General features: G+C 46.3%; 1 protein-coding gene across 1 annotated transcript in view; it reads right to left on the bottom strand.

Moving 5' to 3' along the window:
- unc5cb (unc-5 netrin receptor Cb) overlaps nt 1-19323 on the bottom strand; it is a gene marked incomplete at its 5' end in the record, with an annotated part of 128221 nt that overhangs the window by 10649 nt on the left and 98249 nt on the right. Inside the window, 7 exons of the mRNA XM_080017643.1 lie at nt 829-1000; nt 1618-1705; nt 4356-4721; nt 7051-7242; nt 9749-9805; nt 14347-14511; nt 14785-14952. Coding sequence (XP_079873769.1) covers nt 829-1000; nt 1618-1705; nt 4356-4721; nt 7051-7242; nt 9749-9805; nt 14347-14511; nt 14785-14952 — 1208 coding nt within the window. The remainder of the gene's footprint in view (nt 1-828; nt 1001-1617; nt 1706-4355; nt 4722-7050; nt 7243-9748; nt 9806-14346; nt 14512-14784; nt 14953-19323) is intronic.

Here is a 19323-nt window from a genome sequence, read left to right as displayed (position 1 = left end):
CTTGAGGAAAATGTTTATTATCTTGTTCTCATTTGGCTATTAGATTTATTATTTATGGTTCTGTGATCTTAGTAAGAACTTAATGATCCAGAGAGTAGTACGTTAGTACTATGTGTTTTTTCATTGTTTTTATCTATTTTATTATTATGAAGTTATTTATTTGATGTCCTGATTCCGACTCGCGGGAGGAGACTTAATACACGGAGTACATTTTCAAGAACAACACGCTCTCATAGACACATACACATTCACTGATACAAGGAGACATATACTGTATGCTCACAAATGTATGCACAACACCCCAACACACACACACACACACACACACACACACACACACACACACACACACACACACACACACACAAACAAACCCACACATGCATAAATGTTGAAGGGTTTTTCTTAAAAGTACAACAGTGAGTCTTTGAGGGAAATTAAAACACTGTCAGGAGTTTTTTTTACTTACTGCAATGGTTTACTTTGTGTGTTGACCAAAAAACAAAAATGTGATAAATAAGGTATTATGTCCACCATGCCAATTCAGAATTGGTTTCCGACCAACCTTTGGTAATTTCTTTACAATATTTCCTAATTTCTTTATTGCAATTAATTTTTTCATACGTTAATTCATCAATTATTATTTTATTTTTTTACCATCGTGCAATTTTTCTGCGATATTTCAAAATGTGTGTCTGTGTAAGTCAGTGCATGTTTCTTTTTTGATATTTCAAGACTCTCAACACGACTCAACAAACTGGCAACCGGCGTCAAGTCCGCTGTGCGGTGCTATTTGTGGCTCAGAGCCCCTCACATCCCACAGCTCACCTCCCATTGGTTCTGCTGCGACTGGCTCTTAAGCTGGATTAGCCAATCCTGCTGGCCGTCTGATACGGCACAGTGGTGCATGGTGATGATGACGGGCCGGGTCAGCAGGGCCCCCAGGGGCCCGCAGCTTACCACTGGACTCAGCACTGCCTGGCCGTCGTCCACCAGCGGTCTGCAGGGGGATGGAGGGTTACAGCGCACACACACACACACACACACACACACACACAGGCACGCATGCATCCAGGCGTACACACAAACACACACACACACACACACACACAGGCACGCATTCATCCACGCGTACACACACACACACATACATACATAGAAGAACAGAACAGAGCACTGATTAGGAATGATAAAATAAAACATTATGGGATAGAGTAGAAGATTTTTTTAATGATGTATCAAGCAGTGTTATTATTTTGATCCATCTTTGTGATCATTAATATCATTAATATATAACATAAATACAATATACATATCAATATCTGTCAATCAATCAATCAAACTGTGCCATCAGATCTGCCCCCAATCACTATCAATAGTGAAAAGAATGTCTCAAAACCGTTTTTGTTTTCATCTGCATTTGATTCACTCGGTCACAAGCTTTTCCCCTTTTTACATATTCTTACGTTTTTATTTTTGTGTAATGTAATTGTGCATTCATATGTTTATGTCTGTATTTGAAGTTGTATTCTCTTCTCCGTGCAGCACGCTGCATTTGACAACGAATAAAATGCTAAAGTCGTTTATAAACAAAGTTTTGCTCTTTGAGTCGCTCACCTCAGGTTGTCCTTCCTCTGCACGGTCACATACATCTCATACACCCTGCCTTGAGGAACGGCCCCCGCTGGAATCAGTAGGCTCACCCCTGGAGAACACACACACACACACACACACACACACACACGCACACACGCACACACACACACACACACGTGCATAAATACATGAAATTCAACCACAAACTGAAACGTTTAGATTCCCGGTCATGCCCTTGCAGCCATGTGATTGGCCGCCATAATGAGTTTACTGGCATTATTTTGGAGGTGGCATTGAAAGGGGAAGGGGGCTGGAATGGTTAAAAATAATAAAACCACCACATGCAGATTTTTTTTTTCCATTTCAATATCAAGTTCCTCACCACGAGACGAGGATATCAGCACCCATGATATTAGCTCATTTATTAGAAAATTTGATGAATCGGATAGTTTACTCAGGGCTGTGCGACCAGCGGTAAAAACCCAATAAAGGTGGACTTTTTTTTTTTTTCTTACTTTTATAGAGAACTCTAATCATTTCCCGTCCCCTCATTCCCATATGTTAAAGGTACGGTGCATTACCGCCTTATCACATGGCATGGGGAAATAATGTGACATTTCGTTTTCTGAAAAAATAAATAAATAAATAAAAAGAAATCAATGATCTCTACTCTTCTGGCGCTCTCATGTGGGGGACGGAGCGAGCGGCGATTTACATTTTCCCATCTCGGCCTGATTTGATATGATTCCCCGTCCGTGGGCTTTTGGAGGCCTCAAACATTCTTTTCTGTCTCTCTCCAACTCCAACTCTTCCCTTCCCGCTGGTCCGTCTCTCCGTCTCTCTCTCGCTTGCTCGCTCTCTCTCTCTCTCTTTCTCTCTATCGCTTGCTCAGTCCGTCTCTCTCTCTCTCTCTCTCGCTCGCTCGCTCGCTCACTCTCTCTGTCTGTCTGTCTCTCTCTCTCTCTCTCTCTCTGGGGTTGCTCAGATAGCTCATTGATTTCCCATGTCCTTGCGCTGAACTTTTCAAAGGTTGACAGACAGCGCCGCTCGCTCGCTGGTGAAGCAATCACCGGCTCCGCCACGGGGACGCGGCGCTCAGTGACACTCCTCCCTCGTCTCAAATCTTCAAAGGGACGTGGGATGGGGGGGGAAACCCCCCCCAAAAAAACAAACAAAAAAAAAAAAAAACGCGCATTTTCGGGGATGCAGAAACACCAAACGGCGCCGACTGTCAGTGGCACAAAATATTCCATTACCTAGACACACAAACGGATCAGATGACAAACGTCCCCGTTTCCCCCGCTCCTGCCGCGGCCTATGTAACACGATGAGGTGGCTAAGCGCCGCCACCGCCGAAGACGTTCTTCGAGGGATTTTAAAGGGGAAGAAAAATAAAATAAAGGACAAAAAAAATAAAAATAAAAAATACCCACAGCAACTTATGCAACTTGAGACCTCGGTGTTTCCTTTTATGTCTGGGCCAGTTTCTCCCTCCGCCTGTCGGCGTGCATCTGTAGCGCGTCGCGGAGCAGCCCACGCTCGTTTGAAGCGAGGACTGCGCTGTAAATGCTGAAACGGTGAGTCGCGGTGACAGCACCTCCACTGCACCAACCTCCGCCATGCACCAGCCTCCACTGTGCACCAACCAATTTATATACAGTATATATATATATATGTATAAAAATCGAATTTTTAATGACAATAAAATCACCAGATATACAGTATTAGAGTATTGAGTATTTCCTATTCATTCAAAAAGTTTAATTGCTGAATCAAAAGAAAGAATCAAATCTGGTTATTTTAAGTTTGGCACGTTCAATAATATAGAGCAAATAGAGAGTTTTATCATCTTATTTTTTCCCTGTTGTGTTTTTCTGTGTTCACAATTATTTACTCACATGCTCTTGCATTGATTTTGACTCCATATTTGCCTTTTATTTAATTGTTATTTATTATCATTATCCATCCATATTTTAATGTGTACAGGTTTGTGTGGGATTTATTGTATATTTCACCTTATTTACCCGGATATCGCCACTTTTAGTTTTTATATTTTTATCTATCTATCTATCTATCTATCTATCTATCTATCTATCTATCTATCTATCTATCTATCTATCTGTCTGTCTGTCTGTCTGTCTGTCTGTCTGTCTGTCTGTCTGTCTGTCTATCTATCTATCTATCTATCTATCTATCTATCTGTCTGTCTGTCTGTCTGTCTGTCTGTCTGTCTGTCTGTCTGTCTATCTATCTATCTATCTATCTATCTATCTATCTGTCTGTCTGTCTGTCTGTCTGTCTGTCTATCTATCTATCTATCCATCCAGCCATCCACTCATCTCTTTCTGTCTGTCTGTCTGTCTATCTATCCATCCATCCAGCCAGCCACCCACCCCTCCCTCTCTCTCTCTCTCTCTGTCTCTCTCTCTCTGTCTGTCTGTCTGTCCATCCATCCATCCATCCATCCACCCACCTCTGTCTCTCTCTCTCTCTCTCTCTCTCTGTGTGTCCGTCCATCCATCCATCCATCCATCCATCATCCACCCACCTCTCTCTCTCTCTCTCTCTCTCTCTCTCTTGCTCTCTCACTCTCTCTCTCTCTCTCTCTCTCTCTCTCTCTCTCTCTCTCTCTCTCTCTGTCTGTCTGTCTGTCTGTCTGTCTGTCTGTCTGTCTGTCTGTCTGTCTGTCTAATACATCTGGACATAATTACCATCAATAAACAACATAACACATTTAAGGTGGCTCCTGGCTGTAATACCTGAGTTGGGCACAATGAGGTGGCCCCCCAGGGAGTTGAAGGAGCCCAGCGCGGTGCAGGACGGGTCCCTGGAGCGCAGCAGGGTCTGGGTCTGGGCGCGGCGGCCGATGGTGCCGTGGTCGCCGGCGTCCAGCAGGCAGTGCGGCAGCTTCGGGGAGAGCTTGGAGGAGAAGTCCCCGCCCAGGTCGTCCTGCGGGGTGACCAGGCCCGACGAGTTGTACACCTTGATCTTCAGGTTGGGGAGCGGGTCCAGGAGGGGGGAGTTGGTCATGGGGATCTTGTCGGCCACGTCGTGGAGGGCGTAGACGGGGCCGCGGTACATGGCGGCCGCCGAGGTCAGATCCGGCGGCGCCGTCAGGAGGTCGGCTGGGAAGAAGAGGAAGGGGAGGCAGGGGGCCATCAGTGAAGAAGGACCGCGCCTCTAAGAGAAAGAGTGAGCACTCAGCAACATTTCAGATGCGGTGGGAGGACGGCGGACAGGGAGCCCTGGCTTCAGAAGAAACAGGAGGCGGAGGAGCCGGTGGGAACCGAGCGCTGGCCAGGACACCACTCGCTCTGCGAGTTCAGAGCAACAGATGTTAATGGTGTCGCCCGGTAAACCGACAGGAAGGAGTAATAAACGACGGTATCTGATCGCTGTCCCCAGAGTCCGTCTCATCGCTGTGCCTCATACATGCAAATGTTCAGAATCCTTTCGCACCGGTGTAAAGTAGCTGCCGTATGCGAGGGATATTTCTGTCCTCGGGACAATCAAATACGTATTTAGAAAACTTAAAGCATTGAGTATTTGGAATTTCAGTCAATATATTAAATCTACATTTTTAGGAGCTCCTTTGAAACTTTTTTAAAAACCTTTATTTTTGATATTTTACATTTATTATTATAATTATAATTATAATTCTAATTATAATTATTATTATTATTATTATAATAATAATAATAATAATAATAATAATAGTAGTAGTAGTAGTAGTAGTAGTAGTAGTGGTTGTGGTAGTAGTTCTAGTAGTAAGAGTAGTAGTAGAAGTTGTAGTAGTAGTTAAAGTAGTAGTTATAGTAGTAGTTGTAGTAGTAGTAGTCATTGAGGTAGTAGTAGTTGTAGTAGTAGTAGTGGTAGTAGTAGTAGTTGTAGTAGTAGTTGTAGTAGTAGAAGTAGTAGTAGTAGTAGTTGTAGTAGTAGTTGTAGTAGTAGTAGTAGTAGTTGTTGTAGTACTAGTTGTAGTAGTCGTAGTAGTAGTAGTAGTTGTAGTGGTCGTAGTGGTCATTGTAGTAGTTGTAGTTGGAATTGTAGTAGTAGTAGTAGTAGTAGTAGTAGTAGTAGTAGTAGTAGTATTAGTAGTAGTAGTAGATGTAGTAGTAGTAGTAGCTGTAGTGGCGGTGGTGCTGTTATTGATGTTGCAAAATCAGCTACTATTTTGTAAAATAATGTCCATTAAAAAGTGCCTAGCTTTCATGCTTTAATGGGAAAGTGTAATTTGTGTAATGTCACTAATATCAATGGGTTTTGCTCCCTTATAAATGAAGTTAAATGTATTTCTAACCTGCAGAAACAAATTCTCATTAAGGATATTCAAGTCGCTTAAGGAAATACAGACGACCTAAAGAGCAGGTTGCCTGAAACCCATCACGCCACATTAACTGAAATTGCTGACTAGTCGTCTATTTTGTGCAAATCAAGATCACATCGGCCTGGATCAACTTTGCTGCAAATTAAGTATATGAGGCACGTCGTAGAGAGTTTGATTACCCTTGAAGAATTAGTATGAGTATAAAAGTATTATTTTCTGGGAAATCAAACGGTAGAATACTCTGCAGCTCTGCCAATCTTTGGCACGTTGCTCGTTTTTTGACTCCTATTATAATAATAATAATAATAATAAAAATAATAATAATAATATGAAGCCAAATCAATAGTGATCATATTCCATCAACAGAAAAAATGCATCTCAGACGTGAAGGAGGCGTTGTAACGCTCCATCACCGCAGGTAACGGGTGAAATTTACACAAAGCGCCTTTAATCCGTCGCTCTCGTCTGCAGCGTCGGAGAACCTCTTCCCTAGAGGCGGCTTCCAGCACAGATTCAACGTCTGGAGGAGAAGCTGTGGATCCTCAGACCACAAAACGATCCTGCAACTTTCAGACTGTGAGGTGAAAGAGTCTTTTGTTTTTTCTCTTTCCAGGTTTGGGCAAATGTCATAAAAAAACCCCCATCTTTCCCCACGTCAGACATTACATTTTGGTAGATTTGTCAAGTGTGTCATTATATCAGTATTACATCAGTATCATGACACCAATCGACTCATTTCTTTAACTTAAGTCATTGCAAAGTCTGAATTATTTACTCGAGCGCCCCTCCTCCGTTACTAATCTTGGAAAATCTCCTCGTCCGCCCAACCCCACTTCCCCTCACGGCTTCCCTCCCGAGGCCGAATATAATCACAGCCGAATAACAGCGCATAGCCAGGGGCCGCATCGTGACTTAATGACCGGTCTCCGATCAATCACGGCGACAAGCGTTTTAATAGTCCCATCGCCTCGCCCCAACAACATCCTGCCCGCCCGTCTCTCTATCGGCGGCTCTGGGCTTATCAGCAGATTAAAAGGGCTCATTTACATAAACATCGGTGCAGAAAGCCATCAGACAACCATGTGTTTGAATACCACACACACACACACACACACACATAAACACACCTGTGCGTGCCGTCTTGATGTTGACGGGCTGGAAGCCGCCGTTCAGGGCGGAGGAGTCCAAGATGTCGGAGTCGAAGTCCCGGTGGTTCTTCCTGTAGACGAAGAGCGCCACCACCATGGAGATGACCAGGCACATGATCACCGCGATGACGATGCCCGCGTACAGCGCCATGTCGTCCGTGCTGGGCGCCACTGGAAGGTGGCGGGAGGAGATTCACACCTTTTACCATTTCAATCCGACACCGTCGGCAAACATTCAAACAAGATCATGATAGAATGCCGTTTGGATTTCATAGCTGGGACCATATTGAGCTTTACAATAAATGAGCTTGTGACATACAGCACAGTATTTCTGTCAGGAATAAAATAAATGTGTTCCTGACGAAAACGCCTAAATTCAATAAATATTGAGATAATGTCAACCCTAAACCATTTTTGATATTGACTTTATTTTCATCGCACAATGAAGATCCTCTCGACTCTATTTACAGAGATCATTATGCATATAAAAAAGCGTATGCATAATAGTACACAATGGAGAGATGCATTTCTTTCATCGAGAGATGAAACGGTATCGAAACGCATTTCTAGACGCTGGGAAATAGTTCCCAGTTCCTATACTTTATTTTCTCATTTTTTTTTCCTCCATCTCCGGGTATTTCTGCCCATTTTCCAGTGGATTTCTCCATGAGGAGCCCTGGAGTGTGAAACGCTGCCAGCCGGCCAAGGACGGGCGCTCATTACGTATCAAGGCTAATGATGGATTACCATTGAAACAGTCAGTGCGCTCTGCGCTGGGAGGTAAAGAATGTCCTCCGCCCTTGCCGCCATGAAAAATGGAGGAAAAAGGGTCTTTTTTTTTTCATAGGTGTCTGAGTGCCAGAGGCAAAACAGTGTCAGTGTGCCACTGAACAAATACAGTGATATGCATGGCGGTCGGCACATTGCATGCATGCGGGGCACGGCGCCGCACAGATAAAGGAAAAAAGGAACAATCTCTGCTCGGGATCTGAGTCAGCCATGCCCGATGGGAGCGACACTGCTCCAGCAGGGGGCAGCGTCGGCGTCACGTTGTGTGCCGAGTTGGAATTTAAGTGCCGCCGGCGGCTGCGCATTTTACGCACATTCACCTCGTGCCTAAAAGTGAGTGAAACCAGGTTGCGGCGCGTCAAAAGACCCAAAACAAGGCATGTCATTGGCTATTTCGATATCCTTGATGTGGCGTGATTGAAGAGGCGGGTGGGTGCGTTGTGCTTTTGGGCATTTCCCGAGGTCGCACGGTGAATAGACGCCGTCGACTGAATCACTTGGCTGAGCGTCCCCGAGCGACATCGGCACGTTCCAAATAACACTCATTTTGTGTGATCGTTATCAAAACGAGAGCTGTGAGAGCTCGGACACACAGCCGGGCGCGGTGTCCGCCGCTGCATTTGTTTCCACAAGCAAGCAACGGAAGAGGACATCACGTAATGACTGCAGCTGGGGAGCGACCTCCGACGCGACCTCCATCTGACAGTTTTGGGCGTTCCCTCCCGAAAAAAAGGAAAATGACTACAGCGTTCACTGGAAGGATGCGTTTAAGCCTCAATATGACTTCTGTGGACAGGGTTTTTTCTTGCCTTCCCTTTTCCCATTTTCACGTAGCCACCGCGAAGAAAAAGCGGGCGAGGCTCCCCCCGCCGCTTGAAGGACGGAGGCGGCGGATTCCGGCGTTCGCATTTCGCGGCCCTGACCCTGTCCGTGCAGCCTTTTTCGCTGAGACAAGGCGCTTGAGGGGTCCAGGGAGACGGGAGACGTCTAATCCCTCCTCCGGCGCAGAACAAAGCGAGGAGCACAGCCGTGAAAGTCTGAAAATGTAATTTCGCTGCGCTCCCTCTGACAAGTTTCCTGCAGTTATTTAACACGTATCCCTCCACCGCCCCACCCTCCCTCCGCCCCTTGTGGAACAATCTCCCATCCACGCTTTGATGATAGCGGCGGCAACCTGTTAAGTGTGCACGTTACTGTCGATGAATACATCCCTTTGAACGTGAGCAATTGCGGGGAAAAAAAAAGGGGAGAAAAGTATAAGACGTGGAAATGAAAGGGATTATTCAACGCCCTCCGCGGAGATTTAGAGGAAGGGAGAGAGAGAGAGAGAGAGAGAGAGAGAGAGAGAGAGAGAGGGTGAGAGAGCGATGTTGCTCAAACATGGAGAGAATGACAGCGGTTTAACGTCGCCGCCGGTGTCGGTGTCGGAGGTCTCGGAGCTCCCACTGGGGCGGAGGCGAAGGGAAAGTCGAGATGAAGTCGGAAAAGAAGCGGCGGATCGGGACCGGGAAACATCACAGCGCGGCTGGAAACACAAAGAGCCGAACGGAAGCGTTTTTTTGGCGAACGTGAGCTATGGTATACGCTTGTTTGGCAGACGTGGGGCTTTTCAGACCTAATGCTATAATCCTCATTCATCCAAGTGCTAGAATGACACGGATATCTTCCGGTACAGGGTGATCGAAATGCCGCGCGGGGTCGGGAGATCCTGCGCGACGATTCTCAGGGAAATGAGCGATTAGATGTTGAGAAGACCCGATGAAGTCATCCGAAAGGGGGAAAAAAAAACACTGAGAACGGAAAGAACTGAGAACGGCGATACAAATGACACAAAAAACAAACAAACAAACAAACCAAAAAAAAAAAAAAAAGAAAAACAATGACTCACATGAACTTCCCAAATCATTCCTCTCTTTGGACTCAGAGGACTTCTGATATAAGGAACCTTGAGGGGGGGAAGGGGGGAGGGGTTGTAAGGGTTAGGGGAGAAGGGGAAGGAGGGAGGGAGGGAGGGAGGGAGGGAGGGAGGGAGGGGAGAGTGATGATAAAAATCAAATTTAAAGCCAACAGAAAAACAAACTCAACAAATGAGACAGCAACAAAGTCATGAGTGGGAGTGATGACACAAGAAGGCCATCTCTCTTGATTTGGCCCCTCTCCTCCCTGGATCTGTGCGGCGCAGCGGGATGGAGATGGATGGGAAACGCCGGGAACATGCGCCGCGCCTGTCTGCGATCTATCAGCCGGAGGCTTAATGCTCCGGCGGCACCGGGACGGATGCTTTCGCCGCAAAAGAGGGGGATTGGAGCAGCGCGGCGCCAGGATAAGGGACCTGGAAAAGATCCGGGAAAGACCCGGGGAAAAAAAGCGGGGCCGTCGGCGCCGCCATGGCCCCGCTTCCCGCCGACGGTCCCGCCGCTGTCTGTCGCCGGGAAGCCGCGCGGAGAAGGAGGGGGAGGGCGGGGCGCGGCACCGAGCGTCACGGGGAATTTGGTTTGGAGGAGTATGAAGGAGACTGGGATATCTCCAAAACCTCCAAACATCGATGTTAGTTGTCTCGGATCAGCTGGGCATAGTCTGTATGGATATCAATTAGGGCTTTCAAACGGTTAAAACAATGAACCGTGATTGATTGTGATTCATTGCGGTTGATCGAAAATCGTAAAATTTGACGGATTTGAAAGATTTTCCTGTTTAAAAAGCGGAATCAGGATCCGGCTTTGCAGTACACGTACACATAAGAGGGATCTGACCCCTCGTACTCGGACAACAATAAAAGTGAGCGAGTTGAGTTGTAGTTATAACGCTACAATTTGATTATCGAGAGCAGAGACACCAAATAATCTTCATCAAAATTTATTTTAATGGCCTTTCCCCCATAAATGACGCCACCTTTTTGTCTTATGAACTGTATAAATACATTCCGCTCATTAACATAAATAACCGAAACGAAGGATCAATCGGGAAAACGCAAACAGTGCCCCGGTCCCGGCGCGGCGTCTGCAAACAAACAGACAAACAAACAGACAAACAATGAAGTCCTTCTGGGGCGGCAGAGAGCCACGGGCGGACAAGTGGAACGACAGGAAAATCAATGTGTTGATAGATGGGGCGGCCGGGTCCATCTAAGCAGACGGGTGGTGCCCGAGCAGCAGCGGGGACTGTCAGGGTCAGGATCACTGATGCGCCGTTTGGACCCATCTCCCCGAGTTTATATTCACGCTGAGGGGAGGACGCCGACGCTGTTAAGTGCGCTTTGGGGAGCACTTCCTCCTCCAGGAAGCCGACCGCATCGACCCCGTGTGACGAGGTCTTTTTATTTATTTATTTATTTATCTATTTACACATAAAGTTACTGACGCTTCAGAGACAGGGGCCGTATCCCGGCGTGTAACTCCCTGTCATGACACCAAAAGGCGCCATTCACGCCGAAGACGTTTTTGCTTGAAGGTCATATTCTAATGACTGCGCCGCATCGAGTCCACGCTTTTACCTGTTTCGTTACAGTAAAAGTTCACGCGAAAACGTCCGGATCGTCTCTCAGCCTTGAGGGTGCTTTGCAGCAATAAAGGCCGTATTTGCCCTTGGCGGAGTGTGCCGCGCCCTTTCGGCAGGATCAATATGTCAAGAAAATGTCACGTCTGCGAGGTGCGATACCCGAGCCGCCAAAAGAACAACACGGGATTCGGGGGGTGGGGGGGTGGGGGCACAAAGCGAGCACCAAAACACAGACCCAGACTGGGGTGCAAGCACCGCTCCGTACGGCAATAGCGCTCGGCACCAATCTAATGGTGCTTAACTTAGTTGAGTTCGACCCCCGGTCTCCGTCCCGCCCGTCTGGATGGGATAAAATGAGCTACAAAGTGTATTACATCCTCAGCATTTCACTTTTTGACCGGGGTCCGGTCGTGTTTTTACAATGCGCAGCGATGGAGGTGATGCATTACAGCGTGCGCCTCCGTCTCATCCTCTCACATTTGCATTACAGCGTGCGTCTCCGTCTCATCCTCTCACATTTGCATTACAGCGTGCGCCTCCGTCTCATCCTCTCACATTTGCATTACAGCGTGCGTCTCCGTCTCGTCCTCTCACATATGCATTACAGCGTGCGCCTCCGTCTCGTCCTCTCACATTTGCATTACAGCATGCGTCTCCGTCTCGTCCTCTCGCATTTCCTCTCGGTCAGGTTCCCGTGATGGATTGCGACCGTGATGTTTCGAAAATGAATTCAAACGACGGGAAATAAGATCGAGCGGGCAAACGGGGTTCCCGCCCCGACACTGCGGGGAGATCGGCGCTCCAAGGTGAGTTCAGATTGCACGCGTCTTTTCCATTCCCAATCATATTTGCCATAATGTGAGCTTTTAGATAATGGGCCGTTCCTCTAAACGCCGGTGGAAATGGTCATTACCATTGACGTAAGTGGCTTCACCCTCTTAGCCTCCCAAAAAATCAATCCCAGAAATGATGCTGAATCTATATAGTCCTGGCTTTATATTCTCTTGCATCCATCCCGATGAGAACTAATGGTTCTGAGGTTGAAGGAGGAGGAGGAGGAGTAGGAGGAGGAGGCGGGTTAACAAATGCTTTGCCGTGTAGCCAAAAAGGAAAAAAAAAGACAGATGAGCAAGTTTGAGTCAAAGTCGGAGATACTTTTCATGGCTCTCTCAAGTCTATTGTATTGTGCATAGAGAACGAACATTTTCAGGCTCTTTAGGCACAATAAGCCACCAAACAGAATACGGAAATAAACTTCCCGGAGCCAAACAAGATCGGCAATGTTTACCGTCATTTACACGAACCGCAAACCGAAACAACAAAAAAAAAAGCTATTTTTGGAGGTAACAGACGAGGCACAGGCGTCTTTAAAAGAGACACAGTGTGTGTGCGCGGGGGCTCCTGAAAATCCCTCAAAGACTTTTAACAGAGAGAAACTTCATTAAACGAGATGCGGCTTTTGACTGGGTTAGTCGTGCCTTCCTCTGTGTGCCGGCGGAGGACGGGGCCAAAGCCGACATCACAGCACCGGTAAAGTTTGCCCCGTGGGTTTTTAACCCCGCAGTAAGCACGCGCGCACGCGCACGCCCACGCACGCCCACGCACACACGCGCACACACACCGACACACACACACTGCGAACGCATTAATTGAGAGACGCAGGACTGCCGTCAACTGGATGTTTATCTTAATTCGTTTGCCGGTGGGGGAAAAAAGGAGGCGAGGCAAAACAAGTATTTTTTTCCGTCCTCCTGTGTAAACTCCTACGGCCAAACGCCGCGCTCAGCATGTTTTTATTCGGGCAGAACAATGGAGTCCTTGGATTGCCGCCACGGACTCCTGGGAAATAATGACATTAATTCCGGCATCTTTCCCCTGTTCTGCTGGCTTGCATGGATTCCATCTTAAAATAAAGGGTGACGTCAACCCCCCCCCCCCCCAAAAAAATAAAAAAAAATAAAAAAAAGGCCGCTTGTTTGAATTGCTGCCTGGTTTCATTCCTCTCCCCGTCGGAGCAGCGGAATCCTGTGCCTTTTGGAATTCGGGGAAGCAATCACAGCGGCTTAGTAATTATGACCCCCTGTGCGAGCGCTATAATCACTTATCATTATTTTAAATATAGCTCCTGAATTCAGAGCCTGTGACGAGGTGAATTACGCGTACAGCTCCCCCCACGTGGACAACGTTTCATTCCGAAGGATATTGTTAGACGGTATTTATATTCTGTTCTTATGCCAGGCCAACACTGGGACATACGTGCACCGCAACTTGCTCAAGCAACAGAATCTATGAATATGTTAAGTGGGGAAAACTTTTGCAGCAAAAATCGTTTTTTGGTTTTTTTTAGTTACGTTTGTGAACATTGGCGTTTATTCATGAGTAAAAGTATTTAAGTATTTGCTGTTAAACTAAAGTAAAAGTACTTGTAAGTACTTTCACCAGTGTCCCGGTATAACAGAGCCTGTAATACGACATACTGTAACGTGTCTTTTGGACCTTATTATTCAAAAGTAGGCGGGACGATAATGACGTAATCTGATTGGTTCAGAGGACTGACTCCTCTTGCTTGAGATTATATTACCCAAAAACTAAAGTGTAGTCAAGTAAAAAGTAGAGGAATTTACTTTGAAATGTCACTTTTGAAATGAGTAAAAAAGTAAAAAAATTGATATTTTCTTTGAAATGTAATGAAGTAACAACTATATATATATATATATATATATATATATTTCTGCTTTGAGATGTAGTGATAAAAAGTACAGATATTTTCTTTGAAATGTAATAGAGTAAAACATTCAAAACTGTCGATTGTTGCTCTGAAATGTAGTGGAGTAATGTACTTAAGTCATTCCTGATGCATGAGGAATGTACTTAAATACAGCACCAAAGTGTGTATGCGTGTATGAGATGGAAGGCGCGATGAGACGCGGACGGGACGTCGTGAGACAGGCCACGGAGACGCTCTGGGTCTGGGTTGGTGGTACTCACTCTGCATGCACAGCCCGTCCGTGCAGTTCTTGGACAGCAGCACCGCCCCCTCACAGTCCTTGCCCCCGTTTTTGGGCGCCGGGGCGCCGCACTCCCTCCGCCGCCAGTGGGTGCACTCTGTCCCACAGGTGGACCACTTACTCCACTCGGTCCACAGGCCGTCCACTACCGCACACAGACAGGGTGGGATGGGAGGAGGGCGAAGGTGGGTGGAGGCGGGAAGCGGAAGTGGTGGCGGTGGCAGTGGCGTGCGTGTGGATGAGCGAGTGAGCGAGCGGAGGCGTGGATTCGGAGAGGAGGGATATGAGGGAGGGGGGAGGACGGGGGGGAGGAGGGGCACACAGGGGGGCGAGGGCACAAAACAAAGTGAAACGTGCTGAATCCGCAAATGTTGAGTCAACGTTAACAAAAGTCGACGCGACGTCCTCGCCGCCGTACCTGGGCAGAGCGGGTTGCACGCCAGCTTCTGGATGCCCTGCCCCTCGCAGATGGCGCCCCCGTTCAGCGGCGCCGGGTTGGTGCAGCTGCGGGTGCGTTTCTGGAAGCCGCGGCCGCAGCGGCTGTTGCACACCGACCACTCGGTCCAGGTGGACCAGCCCCCGTTCACTGGAATCGAGCGGTGAAAACGAGACATTTCTCAGACAAAAATATGAGCTTCCCCCCATTTCTGTACACATTCGACCGGCGGAGGTTGTGTCGGTTTTGTTTTTACAATCGAATAGAATAGCCAAAAAATCAGATCAATTCATATTGTCATCTATGTCACTTGTGTTAGACCTTAGACCATTTTATTTATGTATTTTGCTTATATTGTTTTTTTTTTTGTCTGCATGGGAAAGGATTGTAAAGTGGGAAAGCAAGTGCACATACAATGTCTGTCTATGTGCACTCCCGTTCTAAAAATTAAAAAAAAGCCAAATATCTGAAATATACACAATATAAAAGTGATATTCTATGCACAGGAGACATTATTGGTATACATATTTAAGGTATAACTTATCACGACGTAATTACTGAATTATTACAGTGCCAACAATTACATTACAGTGTTATTTAAATACATTCCCGTTCAGAGTGAGATGCGTCGTGCTGTGATTCCAGGACCCGCACTCCAGGCTCCACATGCTACATTCCGCTGGTTAAGCCGCACTTTGGATTCAGCGAATCCCTCCGTTGGCACGTAAACCTCCCAAAGTGACACCGGGGCAGGGGATGAGTCCGTGGCATTTGAGTCGGTGGAGCCGGGCCCCCACGGAGCCTACCGCTTCCAAAATGTGACGGCAGTCAAGGGGCTCCGGGGCGAGACCCCGAGGCCCCCGTGCTCCTCCGCCGTCTTGTTTCCCGTTCCTCCCCGGGGGGGGAGGATTGCCTTCCCGCCGTCTCTTTTTTCTCCGTCTCCTTTTCTTTCTCGCTCGCCGTCTTTCACTCTCTCGTTCAGTTTTTTTTTTTACCACCCGTTCGCTGTTTTGATGCGTTTCTTTTCCGCTGCCCTCCTGTTCAATCTCGACCGGGGGGCTTTGGTGATGAATCGGCGGAGATGGAGGAGGCACCTGCGTTCTGGTAATGACAAAAGCCGTCCCCCTCCATCTTCCATTAGGAGAGTCAGACGCAGCTCTGTGACCTATCCAGTCCATACAATGCTGCCCGCGTGTGCGTTGATATATGTGTTTGTGGTACTTGCATGAGAGAGAGAGGGAGAGAGAGCGAGAGAGAGAGGGAGAGAGGGAGAGAGGGAGAGAGAGAGAGAGAGAGAGAGAGAGAGAGCGAGGGAGAGAGGGAGAGAGAGGGGGGGAGAGAGAGAGAGAGAGCGAGAGGGAGAGGTGTTGATATGTATGTGTTGATATATGTGTTTGTGATACTTGTATGAGGGGGAGAGATTGTTGTAAAATTTACCATAAATTATCATTATTATTATTATTATTATTATTATTATTATTATTATTATTATTATTAAATCGTCATCATTATCGTCATCATTCATGTTATTGTTATTATTTATTTATTTCACGAGTGTCTTAATGCCTCATTATATGTTATAAATAAAATGTATACAGTATATACTGTAATACTGTAATTATTATATAAGTGTATTGTTATGCTTTGGCAATGTAAGATTTCTTGTCATGCCAACAAAGCTAATTTGAAGTGAAGGAAAACAAATTGAGAAAAAAACATTTCTGTGTGTGTGTGTGTGTGGGTGCGTGTGTGTGTGTGCGTGTGTGTGTGTGTGTGTGTGTGTGTGTGTGTGTGTGTGCATAAACTCCAGCATTCTCGTCCGCACTTCATCCGACGTGTGTGTGTGTGTGTGTGTGTGTGTGTGTGTGTGTGTGTGTGTGTGTGTGTGTGTGTGCGCGTGCGTGTGTGTGAGAGAACATCCTGGATCGGGACGGGGAGCATGGGAGGAGCAGGGATCTGGTGGCGTATTCTCTCCAGGATGAGCCGACATCAAAGTCGTTTACTGAGTCCTCCCAGAATGCATTAGCCGAAAAAGCGGAGCAGGGACCGACAACCGCGAGCCCCCAAACCCCCCCCCCGCCACCCCCACCCCCAAAATCCCTGCAGCATCCACTGTTTTCTCCGCAATCTCTACGTCCACATCGCTCCACTCCCTCTCACCAAACACACTGCACTTTGCCTTTGACTCAACTCACAGTATTGAAATAATAGCCGACTAAAATAGATAAATTAAACAAGTAGAATTCTAACAATACCGCCCCCAATGTTCTAATCCACCGCTGCAGAGCTGCTGGGGAGGGAGAGAGTGATTTAGGAAATCTGCTCAGAAAGAGTTGGGATGTGACAAGGAACAGACAGATAGAAAACCTCAGCACAATGATATGAAGGCTCCCAGGCCTGTTCCAGTGTGTGTGTGTAGTGTGTGTGTGTTTGTGTGTGTGTGTGTGTGTGTGTGTGTGTGTGTGTGTGTGTGTGTGCGTGCGTGCATTACAAACAGTGACAAATCCATACGAAACGCCAACTTTACAACTTGAAACACACGCCACAACCGCAGTCTATCGCACCGACGTGAAAGGCTTTTTTTAAAACAGAACCAAGGCGTCGTCAGGCTCCGTACTTTTAAAGGTGCCGCTTCCCAAGGCATGAAGCCGCTTTTATTAGTTTTGACTTTTCTGAGCAGCGATCAGTCGGCGACCACGTCCACAAGCCAGCCCCTGTTTTTTTAATCAAAAATTGACCTTTTCCTCGTGATTACAGGATTTTATTTAAGACCTTTGACTGTTTACCGCTGGGATTTACCGCGTTTACCCAGAAAACATGCACACACACCGGCTCCTGCTCTGTTTGAGTTTTGGTTTGATTAGTATAAAATATGAACCCATGAATAAAAATAAAAATAAATATTTATACAATAATGCGACTTTTTTTACAACGGTCGTCTGACTGTGACGGATCTGATGGGAAAATGATCCAGGAACCGGCTAAAACCAATGAAAGTAACTGGAGTAGAGTCATTCCATGAGAGGAGCGTTTCACGTCTATAAAACACAATAATCTGCGAACATGTTTGCCAAGCTAAAATCTATCAACTGAAAGTTCATTATTTACAAACTATATGAGAACTTTTTATTTAAAGTGAATAATAATGTGATTTTTCTATAACTTTTTCAAGACTAATCTTGATTTTCCTGTCTGTATAGTCATGGAAGTTGCATCAAATATTGCAGAATAAAATATGCATCACAATTTTGTTATTTTCAGAATTAAATCTATTTCCCCATCCACACACACATATTAACAAAATCTTAAAAAAAAAAAGAATTTTTAATTAAAATATGATAATTAATTTGTCCTTCAATTTTTATTTACCCCAGTCACACCAACTTATTTTTGCGCCGAAACGAATGAATTGCCATTTTAAGCAACATCATAAAGAGCAAGTGACATCATAAAGAGGAAGTCACGTCATGCAAGTCAAAGAGGAGCTCAGAAGACTTGTACCCAGTAACAACTGATAATGGAGAAAAGAGATTTTTTTTTTTTTTTTGTGTGTGATATTTATGAAAAAAGAATATCATGTTGCAGTTGTTTATTGATAATTATTCGATAATTAATTGAATCCCTATATTCTTTGTGTCGAGGCCATTTTAGTCACATTCCCCCCATCACAAGTAATGCCCGCCTAATGGATGATAAAAAATAAGGCTTTCGGGCCGAAGGTGGGAAAATGTGTTTTCTGGGGAGTTTAACATGCGTATTAAACGGTGAAATGTTGAAAAAAATAAAAATATTCTTCGTTATTAAATATTTAAAAAACAAAGGCCAAACGCCAACCTCATCTCAGAGAATGACTCAGTCACTAGTTTACTAGACTGTACGAGATGTCCGGAGACGGTGTCGACCAAAACAAACTGCCTGATGCATATTTAATATTTATCTCCCTCCTCCTGGCCCGGGGCCGGTGTACGTACGGTTGGAGAGCACAACGGGTGGAGATGCCGCGCGCCGGTAGAGATCACGCCCGACTCTCCTCCGGCAGAGGAGGCACCGGACAAGACTCCCGCTACGGCGAATCATCCGTCCGCCCGAAAGCAGCGCAGACGGTGACATAACCGGGAAAGAAATGTTGTTACAGGTAAAAAAAATAAAAAATAAAATAAAATAAAAACTCCTTCCTGTTTGATCTTTGAGCCTCCAGCGGGTTGTCGGAGTTTCACTTCACGCCGTGCAATAACTGCAGAAGCTGATGTTAAGAGGGGGGAGGGGGGCGAGGAGGAGTGGGGGGGGGGCGAGGCTTCTTTTTTTTAGTATTACTAACACCACCAGCGCCTCATGCACACTTTATATATAAATATATAAAAAAAAACACATTTTCCATACTTTGCAGGCACACCTGGGGGCGAGAACGGAACGGGGCGACGCCCCCCCCCCCCGCACGGCGGCGGCGACACAGACGCCCCTCGCGCAGAGTGACGGGACGTGAAGGGTTGTTTTTTTTTTTTTTCTTTTTTTAATCCCGTT

Source organism: Zeus faber (genome assembly GCF_960531495.2).
Source record: "Zeus faber genome assembly, chromosome: 17".
Classification (NCBI taxonomy): domain Eukaryota; kingdom Metazoa; phylum Chordata; class Actinopteri; order Zeiformes; family Zeidae; genus Zeus; species Zeus faber.
Note: the sequence above shows the minus strand (reverse complement) of the source record. Positions and strands in the feature narration are given on the sequence as shown.